At 40.7% G+C, this 19,765-nt stretch overlaps 1 protein-coding gene across 2 annotated transcripts in view; it reads right to left on the bottom strand.

Moving 5' to 3' along the window:
- GRB10 (growth factor receptor bound protein 10) overlaps window positions 1-19,765 on the bottom strand; it is a 150,314-nt gene that overhangs the window by 103,394 nt on the left and 27,155 nt on the right. For both annotated transcript variants that reach the window (XR_007766049.1, XM_050891695.1), the window contains exon 2: window positions 8,745-8,842. Coding sequence is in view for 1 of the 2 variants with exons in the window: in XM_050891695.1 (XP_050747652.1) it covers window positions 8,745-8,795 (51 nt within the window). In the remaining variant the exon portion in view is untranslated. The remainder of the gene's footprint in view (window positions 1-8,744; window positions 8,843-19,765) is intronic.

Below are 19,765 nucleotides of genomic sequence, written 5' to 3'. Positions count from 1 at the left end.
CACAGCCCAAAGCAATCTGCCTCAGATATAGCTGAAGACTGTAGAAAAGTTAACTGCAAACTTGAGAAGGACCTACTGCAACAGCATAAAATTAATCAAAAATACTTCTTTGCCTCCGCTGAAGTATCAGTTTTACAAAAACTCACATGAGTTTTTGTAATGGTCTGTCACTCTCCTACACTAATAGCTTCAAGAACTTCTTCAAGAAAGGTGCCAACACCACTTTGTCAGAAACCCCCTCCTGAACTGTGCAGAAGTATTCAGTATTCTGGGGAACTTGCCAGCATGACAGTATTTACTGTATGACTAATATGCATTAATGAAGCACAAATGGACAACTATTTACTTGTGTTAATAACTAAAGCGCTTTATTAGAGCTAAGGCCTCTAGCATGAAGGATTGCCAGGTTCCCCCATTTGCCAAAATTATGTCAAAAAATGGAGCCAGTGTGTAAGACATCAAGAGCTACAGCCAGTGTGTAGTAGAATCTTAAGTCATTGTTTAACATTCAGCTTGCAAAGGACAAGCATGCTCCAAAACCACTGGCTGTTTCCGAGGGCTTGTCTTTTCATTGTAGAGGCTAGAATTTCAAATATGCACACTGGTCTTACCAGTACGCAAGCCAAAGCTATCTTAAAATAGCAGTAAAGCCTGAGAGCTTTGCTAGGCACTTGTGTTCTACCTTTAATTGCTTGTTGTTCTTTCAAAACCAGAAAGAAAAACACTGTATCTTAATGCCTCAGATTAAAATATCAATACTGTCTAGCATAAAAGGCCATTAATACCAATAATCTGGCCCTTTCTACATGAAGGATTCCTGAAAGCTGATCAATTTGGTAAAATTCCATCCTGAAAAAGCAAAGAACAAAGTCCTCGTTCTGTGCCGCACTCTCCATCCCACACCTCCATGAAGGGAACATACCTGCCACGCTAGGAATGAAAGACACACCTGAAAAGTGGCAGAGTTTTGTGGGAACACAGGAAGAAGTTATAAGAGAGTATTTCAGACTGCCTTATATTAGAATCTGAGAGAAAAATTCTTAGAGGATGCAAAAGAAGCAGGTGAAGATCCTTTTCAGTCATAGTTAGTGCTAGGTGGGCTTGATGTATTTATCCCTAGCTTTACAAAGTAAGTGGCACATTCACCACTGAAGCCATGGTGAGTTTAGGCTATCCGTTCTTGTTTGAATCAGCAGCTTCAGTTCAGGACTCAGCTGCAGCATTATAACTAGATGGTCTGCAGGTATAGAAACAAAATGATCCCTGCCGTGAGACATCACATTAACAATAAAGTTTGGAAACTGTACCCACAGTTTCTTTTTAGAAACAGAAAAATTCTCCTCTCAGAGTTGATCACGCTTAAGCGACTTCATGCAGAATCATAGGATTTTGGTTGTGGGGTTGTTGTTGGGGGGTGGGGGTGGGGTGGGGGGGTGTTCCCCTTCTTTTTTAACTTAAGAAGAAATCGTAAGTGCTTATAAACACTGTCCCTCCTTTGATCAAACAGTCTCTCTTTAGACTGTGTAAGGCAAGAAAATCTACTGGGCATAACTTTTAGCAAGGTCTGTATCTAGATATATTTATTGGAAATACTTAAGTATAAGACAACATTATATCACCAGTCTTTCCCAAGGATAGAAAAGGCCTGTCTGAGCCAACTGGCATGGACAGCAACACTAAGAATTATCCGAGACACAGCACTTCCTTGAAAAGTGACAGCTCCAAATGCACAGCAATCTCATCTTCCTCTTAAAAAACAAAAAAATCTTCCCCAGTTGTTATTATTTACTCGTATGTAGAGCACAGAACATCTGCAGGAGGAAGGTTCATTAAAAACACCCCCCCCAAACTATCACTAACGTAATTCCAGTTGACTATAACAAAGCCAATTTAAAAAAAAAAGCTTCCATTCTCTTATATTTCAGGTTTCTATTCTCTTATATTTACACAGACGTGTGAAATATGAAGCTGTCTTAGGACTAGTACATCAACTTCTCTCTTCCGTTAAGTGAGAGCTGTTACTAACATGAAAACACTTATACTGGTATTTCTCCAAAATAACCAGTTGGTAAACAGCTTGTTAAATATTTACTCATTTGGAAAAGATCCCATTCATAAGAAAAATATACAGGATTTAGTTTGGTGCTGTAGTCTGCTAAACTGATTGTTACTATTACTTCAGAATGGTCTCATGAAGTTTTGTGAGAAAACACCAGAAAATGGTCTGTTTTTATCAACGTGGGTGTTTTTACAATCTGGAAGTGGCATCTTAAAAGTTGCACACAAGTCAGAACCTAAAGAGATTCATTGCTTTTGATTTTCACAGGATCACTGAATGATTGAGGTTGGAAGGGACCTCTGGAGGTCATCGAGTCCACCCCTCTGCTCAAGCAGGGCCACCTACAGCCAGTTGCCTGGGACTGTGTCCAGATGGCTTTGGAGTATCTCCAAGGACTACCTCTTTGGGCAACCTGTGCCAGTGCTTGGTTACCTTCACGGTGAAAGAGTGTTGCCCGATGTTCAGAGGGAACCTCCTGTGTTTCAGTTTGTGCCCGTTGTCTCTGGTCCGGCCACTGGGCACCACTGAAAAAAGCTTGGCTCTGTCCTCTTTGCACCCTCTTTTCAGGTATTTATATACATTCATAAGATGCCCCCTCAGCCTTCTCTTAAGTAAAAAAGTAGTAAACTGTAGATTTAAACATGTATGAAAACTAGAGCTAAATCAAGGGACATATTTAAGAGACTGCTTGTGTATAATGACATAACAAGATTAAAAGATAGGTTCAGGCTACTGTTCAAGCATGAGCAAGAAACCATTAACAGGAAGATGCAAAATTAAGCTGCTTTACTTGTAACTTCCTCACTTGATTTGCAACATCTACATTGTTTCCTCACCACTGTTAGTAGTAATGTAAGTAGTAAACTGTATGATTGACCATTAGAGCACTTCGAGACTTTTTTTCTGGTAGGTTCAAAAATCTTACATAATTGAAAAAAGTGGACCTAGCTACTTGAAATTTCACCTTCAGACTTCACCTTTTGCCAACCAACTTCTGTGTAAATTAGAATACAAAAGTAGAAGTGCAAACAGTTAAGTACAGACTTTCAATTGGAATTGTAGAAAGGTAAACTGGTACACCAAAAAAAGTAATTGATGGCTATTTCTTGTAAGAAGGGAAACTGTAATCAATTGTATAAGAGCTTAGTATGAGATACAAACTTCTCTGACATTATTTTGCTTCATATACAATATTCTGATGACATGCGATAGCAGGGGCAAGTACACTTCCAATGGCCTCTTTAAGAGGTAAGCACCACATTTTTATTTCAATGTCAGTGAAAACGACTGCTTTTGGGACAATTATTTAAACAGATTTCTTTCCAAGAAAAATAGACAGAGGCTAGAAATCCAGCTCCAGTTGCTCTTCAACAAAAAGTACCAAGGAGCATCAACTCTATCTGTAAAAAACATTTGCAGTCTGCACTCAGGGAGACAGATTTCATAACTTCATATTGGAGGCAACGTGTCTTGTAAAAAATTCACTAATGTTATCACTGCTTCATACTTTATGTCTGCTGCAGTCCATCAACCCTCTACACCACATACATGTAAACTGTTAAAACAAGAGCATTGTCAACAAAATATCTGTTGACTGACACCGTATTTCACAAATCTGATGACTTTCTGCATTGGCAGTAGCAACATTTCAGCTTCATTTCTTCATACAATATGTAGAATGATGCAATGCAATAATGCCTCTGGTGTTCTTTTACTCAGCTATGCCCAAGGACTTTGAAAGCCTGCTTGTGTACTCTGGTCCTTCCATATTGCCCTGTTAGCAGGAAAAACTCAAACTCCAGGGCAAATTCTATACAAGCGGCATCCTTGTACATTTGAGCCTAATGAGAATAAATTAAGCTGCTGTTTATTTTGAATCTTAAAAATTGTGTATTGGGTTTGTGTGGCAAGGTTTTGATAGCAGGGGGGCTACAGAGGTGGCTTCTGTGAGAAGCTGCTAGAAGCTTCCCCTGTGTCTGATAGAGCCAATGCCAGCCTGCTCCAAGATGGACCCGCCGCTGGCCAAGGACAAGCCCATCAGCGACGGTGGTAGCACCTCTGGGATAACATATTTAAGAAGGGGGGGGAACCCATGGTGGAACAACAGCAGCGGAGAGAGGAGTGAGAATATGTGAGAGAAACAACTCCGCAGACACCAAGGTCAGGGAAGAAGGAGGGGGAGCAGGTGCTCCAGGCACCGGAGCAGAGAGATTCCCCTGCAGCCCGTGGGAAGACCATGGTGAGGCAGGCTGTCCCCCTGCAGCCCATGGAGGTCCATGGTGGAGCAGATATCCACCTGCAGCCCATGGAGGACCCCACGCCAGAGCAGGTGGATGCACCCCCAAAGGAGGCTGTGACCCCATGGGAAGCCCGTGCTGGAGCAGGCTCCTGGCAGGACCTGTGGACTTGTGGAGGGAGAGGAGCCCACACTGGAGCAGGTTTGCTGGCAGGACTTGTGACCCCGTGGGGGACCCAGGCTGGAGCAGTCTGTTCCTGAAGGACTGCACCCCGTGGAAGGGACCCATGCTGGAGCAGTTCCTGAAGAACTGTAGCCCGTGGGAAGGACTCACATTGGAGAAGCTGGTGGAGGACTGTCTCCTGTAGGAGGGCCCCCACCCTGGAGCAGGGGAAGAGTGTGAGGAGTCCTCCCCCTGAGGAGGAAGGAGCGGCAGAGACAACGTGTGATGAACTGACCACAACCCCCATTCCCCATCCCCCTGCACCATTTGGGGGGAGGAGGTAGAGAAAATCAGGAGTAAAGTTAAGCCTGGGAAGAAGGGAAGGGGCGGGGGGAAAGGTGTTTTTTAAGATTCATTCTTATTTCTCATTACCCTACTCTGATTTTAATTGGTAATACGTTAAATTAATTTCCCCAAGTCAAGTCTGTTTTGCCCGTGACAGTAATTGCTGAGTGATCTCTCCCTGTCCTTATCTCGACCCATGAGCCTTTTGTTGTATTTTCTCTCCCCTGTCCAGCTGAGGAGGGGAGTGATAGAGCGGCTTTGGTGGGCACCTGGTGTCCAGCCAGGGTCAACCCACCACAAGTCGTAAGAAAGATCTCCATAGTCTCAATAAACAACTGTCAATAGCTAAGAGAACAAAGATTTTCAAAAAGCATCAGGCAGACAATGAGGGCCAAAACATAATCTTGACAGCCCTTCCCACATAGGTTTTCAGTCTACTTGGACGCAAATTCTGCAACTGATTTTTTTTTTCATGCTGTGTTTTTTAGGACAAAAGACATTTTATTCATGCAAACACGGACAGCAGCATGTATACCTATATTAACACTGAATATCAGATTGTTCAATTCCAAAGTGGCAGAGATGAGACTAAGTCACAGACAAGGCATCTGGATTTCATAGGGATGAGGATTATGGCATTCACCAAGGTAACTCTGAATTAGAGATATAAGCATCTTTCCCCCCCCCCCCCCGCTAAAACAGAAACCCTCTCTAACCACCTAATCAAAGCAAACAACCCCTGAAAATATAAGAAGCACGTCTCCCAAAAACCCACACCCACTGAGACAAAGCACCCCAGGAAAACAAGTATAACCTCAATATGCCACGGACTTGGATCAGACAACCTCCAAAGGTGTCTTCTAACTTATTGTATCATTTTATAGAAAACAAGGATCAAAGCTGCCATACTAAAACCTAGAGAACCTGTGCCTAGCTGTTCCTCCAGCTGAAGGCAAAGAAATGTGACTGTTGTAGTAACGGCAGTACATCATCTTCACATCCACAAATCTGGTGTCATTAAAGGAGGCTTTTATTACAGTAGCGAGCCTCTAACTGATTAATTCTCTTAGGTATTTAATTCCCTACTCTTGAAGTGCACAAAGCTTCTCAAGTATGAGGGGCAATATTCTGCTCTCTTATCTGGTCAGGAAGACCATTAGAAATCCTGAGGTCCACAGCTCTGTACACATAGGAGAAAGCAATTTCCATTTTCTCCCTGTTTTGTGACCAAGTGCTTGTAGCGCATTTTATGCCAAGTTAAGACGATGAGTATGATGTGAGCAAGTCCTTTCTCTAATAAGAATTCAGCTCTCCAAAAACAAACTCTATTAATTATTAATAAAGTCATGCCTGCATCTTGGTTATGAGAAATAAACAGAAGGCAGAAAATAGAAGATGAACAGAACATTCCCACATGCCCAGAATTTTATCTTCAGAAACTGAGGAAAAAAACTACCCTTTTGTTATATATGTCACTGAGACTTGTACAATTGATGCATCAAAGGGTTAAAGAACTAAATCTTCCCCAAGAGTTCAAGTCACTGCACATAAATACTGTTGTGACTACAGATTGCAAAAGAACGGAAACACAGTAAATCATCCCATTTTTTCTGAGAAATTCTGGGACTATGTTCTGAATTTCCAGGAACAGAAGACAGACACTGCCAATTCTCACTGCCGGATTTTTATTGAAGAGTTTGAGAATTTGGAAAGGGCTCCTGAAAGCCACTAAAAGGTAGTATTGATTTTTTTCCACAAAGCTAGAGATTGTTTCTAGAATGCACTCAGTGTGACTGGTTTATGTGCTAACTCCTGAGAAAGTTTAAAAAAAAAAAAAAAAAAAGGCTCTTAAACAAGACCCAAAAGCTTCTGAAAGCAGCAAATATTGCAAAGAGCCCAGTAAGGAAGTCAGAGATCTACACCTTGCCCATCTCCCCAAAAACAGAAAAAGGAAGGATAGAGGGGGATTGGCAACACGGCATCCTAAAGGATATTCTGTAGTGCATATTCACTTATCCAGGTTCTCATTTCTCTTGCTGTCTGCTTTGAACATAATCCCAAACTCCAACGCATCAATTTATTTTAAACACTGAAGTTACAGCATTAAGGTCCCAACCTTGGGGACTCTGGAGGAATGTTCTCTATAGCCTTCCATTCATATTAAGTCAGAAAATGTACTGAAAAAAATAGAATACTTCTTCACACTCTAATCTAGAGCATATTTAGTTTAACCTTCTTTCAGCCCTTTACCAACACAATACTGGCACTGTAGCCAAATTTGAAAGACAAGTTGATGAAAGCTTCTAAGTCAGATTTAGTAGGGGTGGAAAAACAGATGTTCAGGGCTTTTTTAATGCAAACTTCACTTCTGAGAGAAGGCACAGTAGTTGTGAATGGGCTTCCAAAGCTAGTCTTTAAACCAGTTACAAGCACTTAGGATAGTTAACACACAGTAAGCTATGACCAAAAATAATTAATTAAGATGGTGAGAAAGTGACTCCCTGTTAAGTCACCCGTGTTGCTTTGACGCTTAAGTCTGCTGACTGCCCCAGACTAAAGCCTATTATCTACAGGGTTTGTAAGAGCAAGGGGAAGTACCAAGGAAAATTCACATTCTTACTGCTTATGAACCACTAAAGATACTATTTTCATGAGAAAGTTTGACATCTAGTAAAGAATTTGGAACTCAAAAATGACTGCCTACAATGTCAAGTTTCTCTTATATAGCTCTGCTCTCCCTCAGCTTCGCATCATGACTCAGATGGTGCTCTAAATGAACTGGAAGCATAATTTCACAGTGCATCAGAATTATGAAGTCCAGGCACATCTATTCACATATTCTTTTAAAATCGTAGATCCAAGTATAGTAACAGATTTTCAGGACATCCGATTTCTCAAAGTCCATTCTATTTTTATAGCTGCAAAAGCAGTTATAAAGGAACTGTTATGTTTTTCCTGTTATCAGGAAAAGCATTCAGGTACATTCAACTGATAACTCAGCATATACTAACGTTAGTCTTTCAACTAATTTGAAGTTTCCTGTTGGGGAAAAAATGGTAAGTTGGCATATTACAAAACAGATGTATAAATCCTACAGAGGTTTGTTGGGGATTTTATTGTTGTTTTTGTTTGGTTTTTTGCTTTTCTTTCAAATGAGTAGCATGACTGTAGTAATCACTACTAGTAATGTTTCTCTTGGGAGAAAGAGAAAAAGGTTTCAATGTCATATGATACTCTGTTTAATTATTTGTGTATCTGCAGGGCTCAAAATCATAACTGAATCCTTAGGGTGGTAAGCACCCTATGAAAACAAGAGAAGAGAAAAAAGGGCAAAAAACAGATCATGTCCAAAATAACAAATTTGCAGTTCCATAAAAAATACAAAGCATGCATTATGCCAACCACAACTGCCTGGAAAAAAAAAAATATGAGAACTTCTAAGTGCATTTTTGCCTAGCACCTTTGAATTGAGCTGAGGGGTTTTTTTAATATATTCTTTGTAATATGCCATATTGGCTGCTTAGATACAGCATAATGACTTGACAAACATAGGATCTAACGAAGTGTAAAAATCTCTGCCTTTGTTCCTACAAATACAGCATTCAGCAAATATTGATAGGTTTTGGTGGAAGGCATTTCACTGGTATCGTAGCTCGCCTTTTTTTTTTTTTGGAAACGAGTGCCTTCTCCCAAATATGAACTGGCTATTTTGAGGACAGATGCCAAATCTTAATCAGTATATATTAGTGACTCATTTTTTTCAGCAGCAGGTCTTGAATACAGTATGGTAACAGAGGCTCTGTTCCCAAACGTTAGCAAAACCCAGAGAATTGCCAGACAGCTATTAGCAGTTTGATGAAAAGTTTGAATGCACAATCAATCACTGGCACACAGCAATATGATGCTACAAACTGACAGGAACATGCAGTTTCATAACTTACTATCCGATAAGGAAGATGTAAAAAGGAGTCTGGGCAGCCAGCTAAAGCCATTTGTTCCTTCAAATTTTCTTCAAATTACATCTACTGCTTCACAGGACCTGCAGAGTACAAACAAACTGTCAGAAACCATACTGAAGACATTTCATCAACTTATTATTGAAAACAGTTGGAGGGGGAAGACAGAATAGAGCAAGATGAGGCGACGAGGATTTGCATCAACTTGGAGTAGCAAATCTGCACATTTGCTGTCTGTAGCCTAGAGAACACATTCAACCTGATATTTCATTCAAAAGCCCAACAGAACTATTCTCAGGCTGGATGGCTCCTCCTTTATTTCCACAGTCCAGGCAAAAAAGAAAGCCTCTCTTCACACCTAGACCCTAACCATTTGAAGACTGGCTCTCACCGACTGAGGCTATGTTTTCAATTGTGGAAAGAAAACATTGAAATCTGGGAGTTAATTAAGATGACAGCCACTTATCATAGAATCATTTAGGTTGGAAAAGACCCATAAGATCATCGAGATCATTATGCAGCATTAGCCTTCAACACCTAGTTACACAACAACTTCTTCCCTTTACCCTTTCCCATCTGCCTCTTCTCTCCTGGCTTTATTCTCATGCAATACATCAAATAGGGTGTCCCATGCAAATCTGCATTCAAGTCTTGCATTCCCTCTTCTGAGTGATTATTAGCAGCAACTTCACAAGGTGAGTAGTGTTTCTTTTAAGCATCACTTCCGTGATCAGATAGAGCTTGAAAAGAAATCTACTGCAAACATATTTAGAGATGCATATGGCTAAAGAACTAAAAAAGACAAAAGAGAAGGCAGTATTAAGCCAATGTCAAGAAAGTGATTTTAATGGCTGCTTCATAACAAAGGAAACAAAACTAAGCAAAAGCATATAAATATATAAAGCACTATTTGCTGGTCCCAGCATTTCTCCCAACCAGTGGCATTCAGCTGGAGACATCCCTGCGGTATAAGACAAGGGATGCCACCTCCGAGCAGATGAAAAAAGGGTGACTGGGGGAGAGAGAGAGCAGACTGCAAAGCAGAGCCAGAACTTTTACTCCTACCACAAGCGACCTCCTGTCTTGTTCACTGTTAATTAGCAATTATGTATTCAAAACAAAAGTCTGAGTTTTAAACAGGCTACCCACTGCTCTCTAGTAGGCATGAACTGCCACCAAACCAAAGCTCCCAGCAAGATTTATGGGACAGTCAACTCATGGACAAGGGTAAAAGACATCTTGGAAAAACTGCTCCCAGAGGAGTTGCAGCCTATGGTCCACATAAACCATGCACTCATCGAAGAAGCTTTATTTTATCTAGTTCCAGGATAAGTTTGGCTGAGGTATGGTAGCCTCCTCTTCTATCAGAAAGGCAGACAAACTCCTGGGAGCTTCCTTCCAGGAAGGTGTTACTGGGCTTCTGCAGTTTTCCTGAGGTAGCAACTTTCTGGGATCAATTCATATAGCCAATTACCTTGGGAGGAAACTGGTTTTGGCAACAGCAAGTTTGAAAATCTATTTAACCCAATATGCATAAATCAAGTTGTTTATTCTAGATACTTTTTTCCATAGCATTTACTTAAGTTTAAAACCAAAATCTTACAGGATTCACATTGTGGGGGGAGGCGGGGGAAGACCACCTCAAACATCTAACTCTGTAGGCATGATACCCAACTTGTACTGTTGCTAGTCTTTAAACGTATAAACAGTGGTCTACAGCCATCTAACTCCCACTCCACACCTAAAAGTTTGCAGTCAGTTTTTAAGACTGATCTGAAGATTTCATTGTCAAGACAAGATTTGCCTCATTCGCCCAGTTTGTTCTGGGAGAATTAAGCACAGATTTATGGAAACCTCTGGCTGATGTATGGGGGGAAAAAAAAAAGGAAAAAAAGAAAAGAAGCTTTTCACTTTGGGGAGTACACTCTTCTGTAAGTACATCTTAAGTGAAATTAGGCAAGCCACTGGAATAGATGTTCTGAAGTTGGTACAATGCATCAAGAACAAAGAGAACTGTATTATTAGGCTGTAAACCCACCAAGATTAAAGAAAACTTAGGTAAAGGGATAAGGGAAAAGAATTCAGCCTTACATTGCAACAGTTTTATGTTTATTATCACTTCAGTATTTAGAGAACAGGAAAAAGCACAACTGCTGTAAATTTAACTGTAGGTTATTTAGGACTGAATATGAAAATACTGGTCTTTCTCTCAACGTTTCAGCAAAAGGCACTGATTCACTTATAGCAAGATAGATTAAATATGTTCCTAAACAATACCAGACCAATTTGTCTACTCTAGGGCGTGCTGCAGTTTATGCCACAGCCCCATTACGCCAATGGAAGATCATAAATTACCTCAAACAATAGTTGGAGTCAAGACTGCATAATTTATCAAGACCCATTTGCTTCACTGCTACATTCTTCAGTATTCATTTGTTAACACCGCAGAAACAGAGGAAAGCAATCATCTCTAGATGATATCATTCCTGGTCAGTCACACATTAACACTGATTTAAGATCGCATCTCTTTTGTCTGTCTAAAAGCAGTTTATCAAAGTAGTCCTACTCTAGGAATACAAAAAGCCTTTGCTCACCTTTAAGATCTAAGGCCCATGTTGTACCACATCAACAAGTAATAGATTTTATAGGGACAGAACTCTATACCAATTCATGTGTTCATAAAAATTAGGATTTAAAAAGAAAAAATAAATTTACTTTTTCTTTGCTATTGTCTTTAAACATGATTTTTAGCATGTCAGTTCTCTTCAGAGACCGTAACTGCATACAGACTTACACATTCTTTCCATGCAAGTTAAACAGCACAAATCGCAAAGAGATATTTACGTGCCAAGTTACTGCCCTTTTCCTAAAACGCTTTAGATGGGGGAGGGAAACTCCAAAGGATTGTAAATAGAAAACAAGCTACGTAGTCAATCACTGTTATAAAACTGAGGACATTCAGTGGCGAGAACAACTGTCATGCAGCACCGAGCCAGACAGCCTGTGCACGTTCAAAATCAAGCGACTTCATGTGCTTTTATTGGCTTAAGAGGTCCTCCTTGGACAGAGTCCCTGAAAGAAGAACAGTCACAATAAACCAAGTTTCAAAGGTCGTAAGATTCTGTTTTGGTATGATATTCTCTAGCCTAAAGAATAGTCTATTGTGAGGCGTAGCTTTGATGCCTCAGTCTCTCAAAAGTGTTAAACCAACTCACATCATCTAAACAAAGACTGATATTCATCCCGCATGGAAAACGTTGCAGGTACGCACCTGGAAGATTACTGCTGCTCTGAATGAGTTGTTTCTAGTCACAATCAAATTACCCACCTAACCAGTAGATTGTTATCTATTAACTGCAAATTAAGCCTGTCACCAGGTATGCTTTTTTGATTTATCACTTGCTCTCTGCATATTCCCAGCAGAGGAAACAGTATCTCACCCAGCACTCTGGAAGCACACACAGCCTACGCACCTACAGATACTGCAGTAGGAAGATGGCAGGGGTATGGTCACTCTGCCAATTCAGGAAGTTTTCCAGGTTCTACATGTGCCATCTGTCAAAGTCTTTAAATTCAAGAGAAAAATAATTTCTAAAACGCAATCGCTTGCAGATTAGTTAGGAACAGGAGGAGAAAAAAAAAAAAAAAAAAAGACAAGATTTTAACCTGGCAGAGTTGCAAGACAAGCTCCAGAGCTCTTGAAAACTGGAGTTATGCTCTTTTATGAAAGGTAACTTAACAAATTTGTTGAATACTATTCCGTTTCATGCCCTGGGTATTTCATTATTTTTCTTCTGTAATGTTCTGCTTTCTGTAACTGAATTACTATGGAAGAAGGAGGGGAACAAAAGCTTCAATATAGCCTTAAATTTTGACCTACCTGAAGACCTTTCTCCAAGACCTCACGTTTAACATACAGGTTAAAAATCTTTCCCTCTCTTTTACATCTCTTTTACTGTCTCAGACATTCAGTGTCACCACTTCATTTCTCCCCACACTACAGCATGAGGCTTAGCAGACCAAACCTGGATTTTTATAAGAAATTAGAACAAAGTCTTAAAACAACTGAGTTCATACAATATTCTCCCTAAGACACCTTCAGGACTGTCTGGGTCAAGTCTACTGGACTTATAATTTAACATCTTTAAGAGCCAGGGAAAAAAGACCCTGTCTTGTTGGTCCACACAAAGAGCAACCTGCAAGATCTCAACTGTCCACCCACCTGGCTCCCCACTACTTCATTGCATCTAGGAAAGTGTTTTGGTTCTTTTCTGCAGACCTACATATATATATATGTGTGTATCTCACTGAAGTATGGCTTCAAGATAAAGTAGTTAAATGGATGCATCTAGCAATCCTCTACACCAACACAGGGCATGAGGACACATACACTTAACAGTTTCTTAGTAGTCTACTCCTATTGCCATAGTTACAATGGAAATAAGATTTGGATACAAGCAGCATGAGGCATGCCAGTGAATTTTCTGTAGTTGAAAGACCTGACAGCTAACAGTGTCCCCAGCTGCATTTAAACCGCGGGACCCAGATGTGCTTTTCCATGCAAGGACAAGATCCACACAACTTCTCACAAGAAGGAAGCCTGACTACGTGGGCTGAAAAGGAAGTGCCACCAGATCCCCTAGCTGGCTGGGCCAAGGAGACCAGATCCTAAAGCACCCTTGGCAGCACACACATTCGCCACCAGACTCCATCGTAGCTTCAGCAATCAGTACGTATAAGGATTTCTAAAGCAATTTCCCCTCTTTTGGTGGTGGTTTCATGTAGAGACTGTGTCAGTTTACAAGACTGAGGATGCTCTCCACCCCCAAGGTGATCATTTGGTCAAGAGGACTCAAAGGTTCATTAGTACAGGCTGCCAAACAAATACAACCAAAAGACTCCAACTTCAAACTAATACTGGCAGCTTCCTGCGCAAGGAACAACACAGCATTGCTCTGTTAGGCACTCAGAGGACTGGATTCATCGTCTCAAACCTTTTATTGTCCACTTCCTCATTTTACTCACCCCAAAACACATGCTTGCTTCTCTCCCCAGCTTTGATCGTCCCTCCCCACACCCAGTCTCCAGTTTTCCCACGATAAAAACTACTACTTGGGCAATTTCCCTTCAAACAAGTTCTTTTGCCTCCAAAACACCTCCCCAGACACTCCGGAATGCCACCACTCTCCAACTGCAAAAGATTCAATGACATGATCATTGACATCCTGATGGCCCTCCGAGATTAGCAGCAGGTAATATTTAAGAATACTTGCAGATTTCTCAATTTTTTCCCACTTCCCTTGCACAAGTTGGTATGTGCACACACATTTTGTTACACATATGTACCCAAAAGGCATTTGCAAGTCTATGATATAGAGCAACTGCTTAACTAGAGTAATACTTCAAACATCTTTGAAAACAAAGCATTGTTCTAGTTAAAATTTCAAGTGAGAGTTGTGCACTAAAATGAAAAGCACTGTTCAAAATATAAATCATCAATCAAAAGAACTTCAGTTACGTCCAAACACTCCCACGATTCCATACTAAAAAATCTGGTCTTATAAAAAAGGGAATGTAATTCTCTTTGCCATTCTTAATTGCAAAGCTGTTAGTCTAAATATTACACCTTGTAAAGGAAGCCATTTGCCATTGTAATTTTGCCAGAAAGTGAAGAATCTTGGCAACAGCAATTCAGGCTTTTGAAAGCCAAAACAGATACATACTTCAGAAGAAGCACAGAAGAGCTGATGCCATCCCACTTCAAGTCTTGCCAAATAAAATTAAGTAAAATATATGCAGTTCAGCATTTTTTGGTTTCCTGAAGCTGCCTAAAATTCTGAAAAGGCTCCTCAAGACTCATAGCCTATGAATTCATGTTCACCCCCTGACAGGACAGCTTCACTGACAGCAAGGATAAAGTCCTGGGAGAAAAAGTTATTTGCACCTAGCCCATTTAAGTAAGGATTTTTCCCCTTGTCCCTGAAGGAAGTATTCCAGTTTAAAAGACAAACCTATAATGAACTTTGGAAATATTTATGAAACTCTGCAGTTTCACTATCTCCCTTGATGACTGAAAATCCTCTTCTGCCTCTTAATAGCTAAATCCATAGCTTTGAAGCAGGAACTTTGACAACTAAACAGACTGTACCCGAGTCTAAATGAAATGTTAATTAGACAGAAACTGAAATAAAGAACTATGTAATATACAGTAGACAATCCCATCAGCAAGCCATATGCAGAAGTAGGGCAGGTCCATAGATGCATGACTGGGATAAGAGATGCATAGTGAGGCAGCCCAAGGACAACTTGGGACAGCTGAAAATGCCGTGACTAATGGTCTCTAATTTTGTATATACACTTCCTCACTACATTCTTCGCTTACAGAGAACCAAAAATACTGCCTCTATCCTCTGTGGTATCATTTTCTAGCCTTTTTTTTTTTAATCCCCACAATCTAGTCACATTTCTCATAACACAGAATCCAAAGTTTTGTAATTTTTGGAAGCAGTGTAAATAATTATTTCCTTCTGTTATTTTAGGCTTTTATTATCCAACCTGAAGACTTAGAGTGAAGCTATACAACACTTAAGATGATTTAATAGCTTGTTACTGCCAAGAACAGGACAGACATCCCACTCTCTTCATCAGCCCTTGCTCTGCTTTCTTCCTCCACTTCCTCCCAGCAACTTCATGGCACTCCCTCCTTCTCCCCCTTTTGTGCCATGCATGGTCCTTAATGAGTTCAGCTTGTGTTAATTAACTCATCTGTTTTGCTGGGTTAGTTTTCTGCTAAGGAAGCAACTGCAATAAACTTAGATCTGACAAGCAGCTCAGCTGGCACAATGTGAATGGCAGGAGAGCATGAGCAAGAGGGGAAGGAAACCGCATCACCCCTTTCCAGTGGCAGCAAACTATTACATTGGCCAAGGCAACCTGTGAACTTTCATTTTCTTTGTTTACTGCCATTAGGAGCTGGCAAAACTTTCCTCCTGTATGTGCATGAGAATCACTGCTTTTCAGGCACCTCACAGAAGATAAACATTTCGGTAAGTCTCCAAAAAAATATAAAGTTGCATGTTCTAGAAGGCACTTACTTTCTCCTTGTGGTACAGACTCAACTAAAGTCTGCTTTTGTTGCATACTTACCAAAACATTGCTTTTTGCATCCAACACACTAATAAGCCTTTATGCTTTCAACGTGCCACTGGTGTGAATGGTCCTTCCCCCTGCACAGGGGTGAGATTTGAAAGCCAGTGGCTAAACTACACACAAGATATTTTTCTACCTAACTCCTATACAAACAGAGCAAGTTCATCAGTCTCTGCACAATGCATTTTTGTTGAAGGAAGTCAGATCATTACAGATTCTGGTTGAAACCACAGCTTAATCTACATGCCTACCCCTAAGCATTACACTGGAAAGATTTACCCGACTCACTCAACTGCCCTTTACTAAGGTGACAAGATGGCAGGATGCTCCCCACAGCTATAACTTTTACAGCCTCCTGACAACAAAAGTTAGGAGAGCAAGTAGTTGAAACATATATACACAGGTGTGACAAAGGGACTCCCACATTCATAGAGTAGCAATCTACAGCACCTATACCCTGTTCCCAGCTTCTGTTCCCTCATTTCTCTGCAACACTCCTTCATTTTGGAGGAGAATCTTCCAGAGCATGCAGAAGCCTTTCCTCGCCTTCTGACCAATGCAAAAGACAGAGATATATATATAAAAAAAAGAAACAAAGAAAAGGCAATCTTATCACATGACCCACTGATCAGTTTTTCAAGCATTTTAAGTCTGTTTCATCCAGATGATCCATTCATCAATCATTACAGTTATTCACAGCCTATTTTTCTTTGCTTGCATACTTTTTAAAAGGAAGTTTCCTTCTCGGTAAGATTTATGTAGGGGGCTCAGTAAAGCTTCTCACCAAACCTGCTAGTTTTTGTAACACAGTACTGGCTACAGAGCGCTGACCATAAGACTGACCTCAAAAGTAAAACCCATGCTCGTGCACAGAAAGCTATAGGCAGATATCTATCGATACCATCCACATTCCTCCTTAGGTCTCTCCTGCCTTCCCAAGTTTTCAGGTGGGTTAAAATAATTTTCCTGGATTTAAAAAACCATCATTGTGGAGCAAGGATGTTAGACAGGTTTTTCATTTTGATGATATACAAGGTTTAATACTGATAGTTAACACAGTAAGTGTACATGTGTCACTTGCTGTTCTCTTAGCACAAGATTTTTTTTTTTTTGAAGAGTTATTAACTAGGATTATCAAAAGCTTTTATTTAGACAGCAAGGTTCATGTTTTTAAAGCAAATCAATTGACAGATGCTTTTACAGTTATCTATAATTTATGTCAGTGAATAAGCACTAGTTTATTTACAATGTCTAATACCATATAAATGGTTGAAGCTGGAAGGCAAGTTCAGACATTTCAATTCAAACAGCAGGCTACTCACTAAGATGGTATCTTTTTGAGATACCATAAGAGGTACACTTAAGTGCACAGGTTGTTCTCAATACACCTCTTGTTTGCATGGTTAGAACACTCAAAAAAAAGCCTTTCTGCTTGGCCTCTGAAAAAGTAACACGCTGTGAGCAGAGACGCATTCCCCAATATCAACAGTATGTTAATTCACCCTCCAAAGAATTTTGCGGTGATACATTCCCAAATACGGTTTATTCTAACGAATTCAACTGTTCAAACAATTAAGATAAAGACACCACAAATCAGCTGAAATGCAGCAAAGGAGTAAGTAATAGTAATAAGTAGTAAAAATAAACAAGCAAACCAGTTTTACCTCTCATGCATAGCAGGGTAGGAGTTACCATAGTATAGCTGGTAAGTGATAACTCATTAAAGCCATGAGTAACTCAACCATGTAAGCGAGCCCTGGACTACATCAACCCCAAGCAAGCAGATGACGGTCAGCTCTGCTTCTAGTTCCAAAGAGTGCAAGGAGGCAACTCCAACAAATACTGTATTGCTCTCGAGACAAACAGAAAACCTCTTCTATTCAAGAAGGATACAGTAAAGAAGTGCAAGAAGTGCAAAAGATAACCCAAAGAAGTCTAAAGCAATACATACACCCTTGACTGACTGGAACATAAAAATTGTGCCAGTCCAGCCTAGGGTACACAATTTGGAGGCTGCACTCATTCACTCCTGTGCAATGAAGCACCAGCAGTGCCAGAGTACACTCAATTGCAAAAAAACTATTTGCAGTTTTAAGATACTGATGTCATAGATACCTCATGTGTATTTTAACGCTAACAAATCACAGCAATCTCTTCTTAGAGCAAAGAGACCATTTTGTAATCTCAGATGCACTTGCTGGTATTATGCAACACGCAAGCTCCAAATCCACGGGTGGCTCACAGTTAGCAGCAGGCAATCAGTGCTGCAGCAGCGCCTAACTGACTTTCAGGACACAACCAGAATGTTACAGGTGCTCTATTCTTGAGTACAGGCTGGGAATGTCAAAAAAAAAAAAAAGGGGGGGGGGGGGGGGGGGGGGGGGGGGAGATAGGAAATGCAAAAGTCTTTTACCCCTTTATGCCTTTCAGCCCTTGAAAAACAGTTTCAAGCTGACATCTCAAAAGCAAGTATGTTGACCTACTTGCAAATATACCACCCTGGGACAAACAGGGCATAGCTTTTCCAACTAAGTGTAAACAAAACAGAAAATAAACTTATAGAATAGGTTAATATTTTGTAGAAGGGTTAATGTGTTAATGTTCAACAGAAAGCTGAAGTCTGGCCAACTGATCACATGTTCCATGTGTATTAGTGTACATTTATTTATTGCTATTAACTTGCACCTGCAGAGAGAGGAAGAAAGAGAATATTCCTTCCTTTGTTCCTGAAGGTCACAAGGTGACCAAAATCCCAGCTTAATGAAGACTCTGGTGAGGTTGCAAGTGTCACAGCTTCCATCAGCCCTTTCAAAACGCAGTGTTGAAAAGCACAGGAAAGAAAACTGAAGTAATACCACCCAGGCTTCATAGACTATGTCAACTTAATTAGAATGGTATTTTGGCAGCACCCAAAGATTACATATCGAAGGCTGGGTAGCAGGCCAAATACTTGACTAGAATATTTTGCCAAGCCACCTACATCAAGAGCTACTTCCCTGTTCTTTCAGGGCGCCATAAAGGAAATCTGTTGTTTCAGGCCGTGTAAGACTATTTAACAGAAGCATGAAACAGGGAACGTCACCAGCACTGAAGGTTAACTAGATATATGCGTTAAATGAGAAACATCCCTAGTTAACCTTCAGACTACAGAGCCGCTGAAGGGGAACATTTGTTCTCAAAGGGTGTAGGCTCCAGATGTAGCCAAAGTGCCTTCCCTACGTACCAATGTGTTTTAACCCACAAAACACCTGTACTCCAAGCCTGGAACCCCCACACAGGTCCCATCTGCATTCTCCCACCCCCGGGTTGTCCAACTGGTACTGGCAGCAGTAGAGAGGAGGGAGAAGACACTACATAAACGTCCCCATACACAACATCGTTTTACAGGCCTGCAGTACATTGCCCACAGAAACAAGTCAACATCCAGGCTATGTACGGAGCTGACCACAACTATGTTACAGGATATGAAGAAAGAAAGTCTCATACTCTATGTGGTGGTATGTGTACAGGGGAAAATGTACACCCCTGCACTGTCACATCAGTCAGTGAGGAGAAACAGGCACTCCTTACATGCAGTTCATCTCATTCCATGGCCGCTATCTAGAAGAGGTCAGAGAAAGCTGGGGTTTGGACTAGATGATCTCAAGAGGCCCCTTCCAACCTATACGATTCAGTGAAGCACACCACTGGAGCACCTGGTTCTCTCAATTAACTACAAAGGGAATTTAGAAAACTGGCTCAGATGTAGACATCCATGATCTAGAGGCACAAAACCAGCCAGAGGAATCCCTCCCCAGTGTACAGCAATGTAACTTCAAACTACCAGCATCTCTGGACAAGACTGATAATCATGCCAG

Source organism: Gymnogyps californianus, chromosome 2 (assembly GCF_018139145.2).
Source record: "Gymnogyps californianus isolate 813 chromosome 2, ASM1813914v2, whole genome shotgun sequence".
Classification (NCBI taxonomy): Eukaryota; Metazoa; Chordata; class Aves; order Accipitriformes; family Cathartidae; genus Gymnogyps; species Gymnogyps californianus.
This window is presented reverse-complemented; position numbering and strand designations above follow the sequence as displayed.